Below are 11,022 nucleotides of genomic sequence, written 5' to 3' on the forward strand. Positions count from 1 at the left end.
TTACCTGTGTTCAGTTCCTGAGAGAAATTTACTGTGAGGTTTTTAGGTATCTTCCACAGTGATGTCTACAGATTTCAGTGATGAAAATGCATGTAAAAATATAAAGATAAAAAAAAATTGCTAAATTTTGTATCAAGTGATTTCCTGTTTAAAGTGACTACAAGTGTTTTTAAAGACATTTTTCATAATTTTCTGTTAATTTGTACTTCATATTGACACCATTTATGTACAAAAAATTGGCCCAGATCATGCAAAAATGACAAGTGTCAAAACATTTCAGATTTCTTTATTGTATTTCCAACTTTGTCAGAATTTGTTTTACAGAAATGACTGTTTGTAATTTCTTGATGTATTAACCATTTCTCTCTGTCCATTTTTGTTACCACATCAGAAAGATATCCTTACAATAATAACGATGTTTGTTGAGGAGCAGTTTTCTGATTATGACAGTATTTTGTTGTCTGTAAGTAGATATGTTATAGATCTGACATTTGTTGTGATTGGTGGCAGGTTCCGGTGTAGTCAGGTTATCCTGAGTGAGGACCAAGCCCAATGTCTTGTCATTGACATTGGGGCCAACATCCACACCTCGCCCTCAGGTCCTCCTCCCACAACGCCGAAGCCAGCTGACGTCAGTCTAGGTAATTTTGATATAGATGTCGAAAATCCTTATGTATCTATGGGCCTATCCCCAGCCCAAACAGCTCCTTAAACAGTTGGCGTCTGCCTAGAAAAATTATCTAATATCTCCACTTAAACTATACATGATTTCAACTATCTACATTGAAAAAACAAATATTGGATTACCAAGTAGTGACTGTATCTTGTAACTTAAAGCTGACAGTGCAAGTTAAAAAGCTTTCAATTGAGATTTTTTTTTTTTAATAAAAAAAATAAGGTTTTGAGATATTCCTCAGTGACAATTTCTTCCGTCTGTCGTATCTAAGGAAGCGGTGATATTTTAGAATGTACTTGCTTGGAAGCAAGTATGGATCTTGATGCATTACCCGTCAAACAGGTTATCATTTGATAGTCGAAAGAGATGGGGAAGATCTCAAAACCAGAAAAAAAAATTGAAACTTTTTTTTTAATCTCAATTAAAAGCTTTTGAACTTGCACTGTCAGCTTTAATTAAGCTGCAACCCATATCTTTATTTATCAGAAAGGGTTTTAGTTTTAGAACTACATATACTTCATTTGACCTTGCTATCGCCTTGCTGTTCATTCTTATGTTGTTGTTTTTTAAAGAATGTTGAAGGTTGTCCAGTAGAAAAAAAATGAAAAATAGCTTCTAACCATTATTTACATTCTCCACTAGATAAAAATGATAGATTGTAAGATTGGGATGTTTAGAAGGTAAGATTTTACAATCAGTAATATCCATTGTTTATATTCACCCTACCAGATAACCTGATGGATTCTAAGAGAAGAACATCTAGTAGATATGAACAACATACCATTGCAAAGGAGAGCGTTCCCTCATCAACCTCGAAATCCAAAATGGCTGCTCCAACTGCATCTGCATCCCATGCGTCCTCTGTAAAACGGAAACGTGGTGGCATGGTTACCTCCAATCCGGTGGCCACTAGTACGCCGACCCCTGCTAAAGTGTCCACGAGCAGGCTAAAAACTGCAGGTAATGATAATTCTTTATACAGATTTAATACAAAACAATTTTTTTGAAGCTAAGAAATTGATTTAATTTACATTTAACTTGGGTGGAGTGATTTTGAAGGGATTGTCAAAATAAACAGGTCAAATAGCTGAACTGGTATGTCATATTTTTCTCAAGCACAAGTGTATTATTGCTCCATTCTTTTGTGATGGAAAAATGATTTTTGTGTATAGAAACCTTAAAAGTTAATTGTAATATTTCAAATTTGATAAATATTTTTAAGTTGCTAATTTCAGGTCATTTCAATGATAGTAAACATTTGTAAACATTTCTAAAATTGATTGATTTGTTTTTTCCAAAATAAAAGTGTATCATAGAAGTTGATTTAACTTTATTTCTGGTCGTTGATTTGTTAGTTGTAGGTTTGGATGCCAGTCCTGTTGGTGCTGCAGTTAGTTCCCCAGTGACACCTAGACGATCCCCCCGCAAAGCCAGGATAGGTAATTATATAAGTCGTGGCACGATCAGAGATATAGACAAAGGTCATCAGTCAGGAAGGTCATGAATTGTAAATACATGTGACATAAATCATAGGCCAATAATATAGCTCAATAAGAAGAGCATCTCTCTAGAGTTTGGATGGTCCTATGTTCGAGTCCTGACCAGCTGGCCATTGCATTTCTCATTCTCCTATTACAAAATTGGCGAGCTTGCCAACCCTTGTTTCAAGCACTGGGTAAATGCTTGCAAGGGGTTGTAAATAATTGTATCGTTTTGGGCAAAGACTTGGAACTGGACTTGATCAATCTTTTGTCACAAGGTAGCTCATTTGGTAGAGCATCTGACTGGAGTTTGGAGGGTCCAAGGTTTGAGTTCCGGTCTAGCCGTGCATTTTTCCACTCCTGTTACTTACCACAATATTTGCACATACCTTCTTTGTGTTTCACAGGAAGGTGACTAGCTTATATATATATAGCTTATATACATCAAATGTTTACCATGCAGGCATGTCTCCTTAGAAAAAGTGGAACTCTGGATTAGTTTTGGTTTTATATTAAGTGTCATACCAGCATATTCGTTTTGTGATGTGGTAGATAATTTGGGCTCCGCATCAGAGATGTGGATGCTCTATAGCAATCATGGTGTCTGTCTTGTCTGTCTGTCCATCCACACTTTCGTTTACAGGGATTATTTTCTAAACCGAACGACATATCTTTCTTATTTTTGATATGTGGATACACTGTGAAATGTATTTTGCAATAGGGGTAAGATTTTTTTCTTATGACAAGGTCACTGTTACTAATAATATATACAGTGTGGTATGGTCCTAATCACCTCCTCCAAAACTCTTCTGAAATGTGACATAATCATACACTGTGATATTCACACATCATAAAACTGAACAAGGTAAACACAGTACAAATACTCTCATTCCTGTTCAGAGTCCTTCTTGTGTCCTCTGTCAAGGAATGGCCATTAAAGTTCTTATGAAATAATAGCCACAGGGGACAATGGGTTTGACTTCGTCCTTCCATGTGTCACTTTGTCCACTATATAGAGTTACAGCCCTTTTATTCATTTTTGATACCCAAGTTTGTACAGGACAAATGATTGCTAGTGATAATTTGTCTTGCTTTTGGTAATTTTTTTGTATATCTTTGAACTGTGGCCTTGTGTCTGTGGTTTTCAGGTTTGTTTCACACGAACAGGGATGTCCGGCCACGACGGAAGACAACATTGTTCAGGGGGATGGTGTTCTTGTTGACCCACGTGGACAAGATGGCGGCACAAAAGGAGGAGGAAAAGATGATATTAGAGGATTCCTCACTCGACGTCTCAACTGATGACAGTAGCCCACACGGTATGGTCAAGGTCACATGGTAACTTAGAACTTCAAAAGTGTGGCCCTCGGCCTTGAACCAGTAAATCAAATTTCCAAATCAAAACAAGAATAATTTGGCTTTAATAAAGATCACGTTTCTGCAGTTGATGGGAAACGTTGAAACTCTTACAGACATCTGTAAACATTCACTTAAGTTGGACCTGGTAATATTAATGAATAAATAGTTTCAGTTTTGAGAGAATATCGGGTATCAAATTGGGACATACAGCAAAAATTTCAGATATAAATTCACATGAACACTTACCAGCATGTTGAAGCCAAATTTGAAATGTTTTGAAATGTTATTGTAATATTAAAAAAACATCTTATGTGTTCTGAAAATACTTACGTTATGACTTCTTACAGATGAACCTGCCATTCCGTTTGACAAGAATGAGCTGAAGATCCTGATAGAAGACGGGGGAGGGATAGTACTGGATAAGTACAGTGAACCTGAGGTACATGTCTAACCACAAATTAAAGGCTCTTTTACGAATCGGAAAACATAAGGTGGAAAAGACATAAAATTTGTAGTGTAATGGTGATCAGTTTAGAATTTCACTGGTGTTTCACTTGTTGAACTGTTGCTTCACTACAAATGGCACCCAAACAATTGTATATGAAGCGATCTGAAAATCGATGAAACCTATGTTCAGTGATTTGCCAACTTGTGGTACATGTTCTTTTTTATTTCTAACACATGAAAGCAGGCAAGAAACAGTCAACATAAATGTATATTGTATGATTAAATGTCCTCACATTTAAAATTAAAAAAAATCATGGACACATTAAGATATTTCAAAGTATTAATTGTTTTGAGTTTGTGCATATAAAGGGTGTGTTTAAAAGGTGCTTGGTAACAAAAAAGGGTGAGTTCATAGTGAGGGTATTAAGAATATGAACTACTGTCAAAGGTTTTAAGTTCATAAGTGTGGAATTAAACTATGGAAACAGTTTGGGGCACTGAAATATCACATTTCTTTGTTGATAGTCAAGTGATGTAGATTAGCACAATTTGATTGGTGATATAGGGTTGCTGATTTAATTGTCTTTCATTTTTCCCATAGGATATGGACCTAAACCTTCAGTTCTCAAAAATCGTTTAACTTAGAGCAAACAGGAAATTTGGATTAAATTTTATTCCATGCACAACATATCATGTGACTGTGTTTGAATTTTGTTTAACAGGTGTCATCTGCTCGTCAGTGTATATTGCTGTCGGATACCTACCAGAGGACAGTCAAGTATTTCCAGTTTTTGGCGGCAGGACGTCTCTGTCTGTCCCATGTGTGGGTCTATGATTGTTGTTCTGAGGTAATTCTCATTTCCAATTTTATAGTTGGATGAAGTCATAAAGCTGCGTTCAAATTTTGTTGAAACTTGATCTGGCATCAAATTCCTTTTTTTTCAATATTTGAAGGTTTAAGTTATGTGATTTATGTGGTTTGATATGCAAACGCTGTCTGATCACCTACTAACCTTTCTTTCTAGAGCAATGTTGCTGTGACCCACTTTCAAGGTCACTGGGGTCAGATGTCTTTAAATCTTCAAACAACTTCTTCTCAATAACCAATTGGCCCAGGGTACTGAAATTGGGCCTGTATCATGCGGGGATGAAGGACTACCAAGTTTGTTCAAATGAATGACCTTGATCCACTTTCAACCTAATGTCTTTGTACGACATTCAAGGTCACAGGCGTCATATGTTAAACATTTTAATTGGTTCTTATGAATCAAACACTGATATTCGGCCTGTAGCTGTATTTTAGTCCACTTTTAAGATAGCAAGTGTAAGATTAATACCAGGTGAGCGATGCAGGCCCATTGGGCTTCTTGTTAATTTACTGCGTTTTATATATGCTTCGTCCTTTAAATGACATTGGCAGAACAGCCCTTGTTAACTAAAATTGGCGCCAATAATTAACTGTAGTCATTTGAGCCTTTGACGCAGGGGCATTCTCCATGTTATCTGAAGCAAAGCGACAAAACTCTTTGAACAAGGTTAATCTATGACGTCATAAGTAAACCACGTGTTACGTCACGAGAGTTTCATACTCGAATGAAATGCATTTCTGCTGGTAATGTTCATATAGTGGGTTGCAGCGCAAATGTAAATATAGTTTATTAGATATGGCAAGATTAAAACGGATGAAATGTGCAAGTTTAGACAGGGAATATTCCAGGCAGGTAAATGAAAACAGTCCAAAGTCTGACATGTAGTTCTTTCATATTGACAGGACAAACTGATGGATTACAAGGCCTACTTGCTACAGTCAGGCATCAGTCTGGAGAAAAGACGACTGATTGAATGGTTAGTGAAGTTATACACGGTATTTCTGAAAACCTTTTTTATGGTGTACTGTGTTTTTATCCCATCACAACACAGTGGTAAGACAGTAAAGACACGTCATTGGTGTCAATACATCTGTAAGTCCATGTGTTGGTAGCAATATCTTGAAAATGATTTTACAAATTGCCTTATAACTTGTTACCATTTCATTTCTTTATTTTAACAGGAGTAAGATCTTGCTCTTTTGTCGATTTTCTCCATGCAACTCCTACAAAGACTTTTGACATATAACTTTTTGTTCTGATAAAATGCTTTAATACACAGATGATTGGCTGGCCGTTCCCTTTTGATTCTTTATTGAGACGGTCTTGAGGATAATGTAATGTAAAAGCAGTACATGATAAAAATGTTTGCCCGACCAATTCAACGGGGCATGAACTTGGCCATCACAAACTTCAGGAGTTATATGATAAACGATATTTCATGAAACATGTTCAAAGTACCAAGTATTGAAATACCTCGTTCCTCTGTAGTCTTCAAAGGGTAGGTATCAGTCTGGTGATTGGTCGGGTCTTCTCTTACATTGAAACATGCTTTGGAACATATTCAAAGTACAAAGTATTGAAATATGTCCCAAAAACCAGTGAAAGTTATTAAACAATGTCAGTGTAAGTAAGTAATTGAGATCTTATTTTCCTGTTGTTGATTTTACATCATTTTAATTGTTGTTTTGCTTACATTGTCAAGGTGGAAAAATGAAATCGGTTATATTAAGAGGTTTTAATGAATTCCCCTTCAATAGATATTGAACTGTTACAACTTTGAAGGTACCTTAACTCATTCACCCTTGAAATTTTACATTGAACTATTCAAACCTTAGAATTGGGAGAGTTTGAATGTGTCTTCTAAATGGTACTGACCAACTTCAACAATTTGAAGATAAAAAAGTGTCTTCAGTGGTGAATGAGTTAAAACCATGTTTAAGTTCTTGTTGTCATGTTTACGTCTGATGTTAGAATTGATTGGTTTTTTTTTTAGAGAAAAGCTTTATTGGTTTTCTTGCATGATAATGGTGAAGAGTTTCATATCATTCTTTACTTGTGTGACCAGGAAACCAACCTGTAACCTGCTAGTCAACATGAGGATCATGGTGGAATCAACGACAGACAGGTTCAGGGAAGAATGGACAAACATTATCCAAATATCTGAAGGAATAGTGGAAACGAAGATAAAGACTCGTGATCACCAAGGTATCCCTGATAGACACTTACAAATACATTGTGTTCCTGCTTCATACAAAACCATGATTTTTTGTGTGTACATACAGGTACTTATTTATACATGCTACGAGTATACGTATCCTTGTTTCTCAAGGCGTTACGCTCACCTATGCTCTCTGCACCCCTTGAATATGTCATAGCAAAATTTCTGACACGTGACTAGCTGTTTGATCGGTCTCCGGTTGAAAAAACCTAACCAATTGCTAGACTGATACCTGTCCTTTGAAGATTACTGAAGAACGACACCTGACATCAAATCCAATCAATTTTACTGTTACGCTTATGCCGGATTCATTTGATGTATATCAAAGGATCAAACCACTTGTAGTTTTCTTGTCTCATCCATAATGTATCTATCGCACACCGAGTAGTTTTCTTGTCTCATCCATAAGGTATTGCACACCGAGTAGTTTTCTTGTCTCATCCATAAGGTATCACACACCGAGTAATTTTCTTGTCTCATCCATAAGGTATCACACACAAGTAGTTTTCTTGTCTCATCCATAAGGTATCGCACACCGAGTAGTTTTCTTGTCTCATTCATAAGGTATCGCACACCGAATAGTTTTCTTGTCTCATCCATAAGGTATCGCACACCGAGTAGTTTTCTTGTCTTATCCATAAGGTATCACACACTGAGTAATTTTCTTGTCTCATCCATAAGGTATCGCACACCGAGTAGTTTTCTTTCTCATCCATAAGGTATCGCACACCAAGTAGTTTTCTTGTCTCATCTATAAGGTATCGCACACCGAGTAGTTTTCTTGTCTCATTCATAAGGTATCGCACACCGAGTAGTTTTCTTGTCTCATCCATAAGGTATCGCACACTGAGCCTTCGTTTTTGTCATGACATATTACAGGGGTGCAGAGAGAAAGAGGGTAAGTGAGTTTAACCTCTGGAGAATCAAGGGTAGTATACACACCATGACTTTTTTTCGTGTACATACCAGTACTTGTTTGAACTTTTTGAAGGTTAAGGTCACACAAAGTTAAAGACTGAAGTGGATTATCAAATTTCAGTTAATTCCGGGTGTTACTTCATTACCATATATTAGTTCTACCATTTTATAAGGTCACCTGAGCTTTGCTAAAGTGACCTATTCCAATCACTTTCCGTCCGTCGTCCGTCCGTCGTCGTCCGTCGTGCGTAAATTTTTTAATATTATCAACTTTTTCTCAAGAACCAGTGGATGGAATTTTTTCAAACTAAGTCAGAATCATCCTTGGTAGATGAGGCTACCAAATTGTAAAATTGGGACTCCTACCCCAACCCTAGGAGCAATGGCGGGGCCCAAAAGGGAAAATTAGCCAATATTTCAAAAATCTTCTTCTCCAGACTCAGAGGTATTACAGTCATTTTCTCTGCATGGATGGAAAGATCATCAGGGGCTTTATTTAAATTGTAAATTTCAGGACCCCCGAGCTATCCGTTCTCCCTTGGGGAGGGGGTAAAGTTTACTATAGTTTATATAGGGAAACAACACTTTTGGGTATATTTTGACAATTTTCTGTTCGAAATTATTTTTACTTGGTCAGAATCATCTTTGGTGGATGACGGTATCACATTGTAAACTTGGAATTCCTGCCCCATCCCAAGGGATTAGAGCGGGGCCCCAAAGGGAACATTTACAAATTCTTCAAATTCTTATCCTTTGATGACATGACAAGTATTGTATTTCACTTAGTTTACATGCTGATTTCCACATCACATCTAAACAATAAAATAAAGCTACCAGTACCTATGATATAACTCAGGTGACTGCTAAGGCCCTTGGGCCTCTTGTCTTTCTTAACATTAAGTTAATGTTAGATTGATTCTCTTGGCTTGTTTAAGAAATAGTCCCACATTATGACCTTGTCATATTTTGTTTCAGTTAACGTCATTGTGACAGACAGCACCTGCTCCAGCAGTGTCCTACGTCGTGCCAAACAGCTCGGCGTGCCGGTGGTGTCGACAGAGTGGATGATACAGAATCTCATTAACGGCCAGATCATGGCGTACGACGGACACCCCAGATATAGATATGACTACACTCACGAGTAGAAACTACGACAAATCAGACAGCAGTGTAAAACATATCACTGGGGAAATTTTCCTCTAGGTATTAATTTTGTAATTTCACTTTCAGCACATTAATTTTAAGCACAATTAGTATCTGAGAAATACTGGTAAGTGCGTATTGCCAGTGGCTGACCGGTGAAAACATTTAGTCGATATTGTAACAGCAAGGTCTTGGCCTATTGATTGTGATCAGCAAAGTTTACACTGTGGTGCTGCATGCAAGATTTATGCATGTTGCCTGTATTTTCCAAACAAAGGTGTCCACTGTTAGAAATGAGTTTTATACATTGAGGAAAATTACACTGGAATTGAAAATAAAACAGAAAAAATCTACACACTCGGTACTAAAAAGGCTTTCAGTTATAGTGCATGTGTCCTATATTGACAATGGTATGTCATGTCTCTCATTCCTTTGAGCAAGGTCCTGCATCATTTTAAAAAGGAACTTTGTGCAGAATTTAAAATGTGCAATATCACTTTCATACTCTGGTGGTTTTTAAGTATTGACAGATTTTATATCTATGTATTATGTAATGCTGTGCTTCTCTGATTCAGTTATCTGTACACATTTCACTGGATTTTAATATTACCAAAATTTTAAATGAAGTAGCAACAACTAGTTTTCACAATTCATGCATTGTTTTACTAGATGTCCAATAAATATGAACAAACTTTTATTTAAATTGAATGCAAAAATATTTTCTCTGTAACTGTTAAACCAAAATCAGTCCAGCAGTCATTTTCGTTCTACATACCGGCTATTATTGTTGATGTTATGTTGCTAGTCGTAAACAGAGTTATTTTCAAGTGAGATTTTTTATCTGATTGATTCATTGGTGTTTTGTAGGATAACTTAGCAAAGGTAATAAAATAGAAAAAGAACATGGCAATTTGGTGGTATATCTTAATAACAACTTCAAAAATTGAGAATCCTAATTTTAGAAAGTGAGAAATACTGCAGACATCTTTTTTTTTGGATAAAATAAAGCAAACAGAACGAAAGGAACCTAATTTTAAGTGACACTAGTGATAACAATTATGATATCATACAATTTTACCAAACTCCAATGTTGAAATGTCAAGGTTTTTTGGATGAAATGAATTTTAAACTTTATCGGTGGTGTTATACAGTACATACATGTATAATGCTTTTATGATATCAACTTTCATCTGTCATCATACTTGAATCAGTGTTAGATGCAGCAAAATATATTTGCAATGAGATTCATGATTTACCTACACAATATTTTCACAGGTTATTATTTGGTATAAAACTTTGCCTTGATGCTAAATGCTCCCATCTGCCTAGCTGTGTAAGTGGATGGTTACACCCAATCAAACACTAGAGGAGAAATTTTGTTGTATGTTAATACTGTAAACATATTAATACTCCTTTTGGAATTCAGAAAACATCATCAAGTGGTTTTCTTTAATACATGATTTCATATGCATTTTTATACGACTGTCAAATTTGACGGTAGTATTATGGTATGGTGTTGTCCGGCCGGCAGAAACTTTGTTTGTCCGGAAATCTCCTCCTACATTTTTCGATCGATCTCTTTGAAACTTGGTATACATTATAATCATGATATGAAGTTGTGTCTCCCATAACAGAATTTTGATTCGACAATTCTATCAAAAGTTATTGCCCTTTGTTCATTTCAGTATTTGATTTTTGTCCGGCAATCTCCTCCTACATTTTTCAACGGATCTCTTTGAAACTTGGTATACTTTATAATCATGATATGAAGTTGTGTCTCCCTTAAAAGAATTTTGATTCGACGATTTTTGCAAAATTAATTGCCTTTTGTTAATTTCAGTATTCGTTTTTGTCCGGAGATTTTCTCCTACATTTTTTATAGCATATCAGGTACCACTCTTAGAATGATGC

The 11,022-nt window shown here is 36.1% G+C and overlaps 1 protein-coding gene across 4 annotated transcripts in view; it reads left to right on the forward strand.

The window, feature by feature from the left end:
* The window catches only part of LOC110453742 (serine-rich adhesin for platelets-like), a 32,379-nt gene extending 21,713 nt beyond the window's left edge, over positions 1 to 10,666 (forward strand). For all 4 annotated transcript variants that reach the window (XM_021502855.1, XM_021502858.1, XM_021502857.1 and 1 more), the window contains exons 28-36: positions 511 to 641; positions 1,406 to 1,636; positions 2,032 to 2,115; positions 3,306 to 3,476; positions 3,864 to 3,955; positions 4,686 to 4,811; positions 5,735 to 5,808; positions 6,898 to 7,037; positions 8,944 to 10,666. In XM_021502855.1, the coding sequence (XP_021358530.1) occupies positions 511 to 641; positions 1,406 to 1,636; positions 2,032 to 2,115; positions 3,306 to 3,476; positions 3,864 to 3,955; positions 4,686 to 4,811; positions 5,735 to 5,808; positions 6,898 to 7,037; positions 8,944 to 9,113 (1,219 nt within the window). In that variant the 3' untranslated portion in view covers positions 9,114 to 10,666. The remainder of the gene's footprint in view (positions 1 to 510; positions 642 to 1,405; positions 1,637 to 2,031; positions 2,116 to 3,305; positions 3,477 to 3,863; positions 3,956 to 4,685; positions 4,812 to 5,734; positions 5,809 to 6,897; positions 7,038 to 8,943) is intronic.
* Positions 10,667 to 11,022: the final 356 nt, after the last annotated feature.

The sequence above is a fragment of the Mizuhopecten yessoensis genome, unplaced genomic scaffold (genome assembly GCF_002113885.1).
Source record: "Mizuhopecten yessoensis strain PY_sf001 unplaced genomic scaffold, ASM211388v2 scaffold7493, whole genome shotgun sequence".
Classification (NCBI taxonomy): Eukaryota; Metazoa; Mollusca; class Bivalvia; order Pectinida; family Pectinidae; genus Mizuhopecten; species Mizuhopecten yessoensis.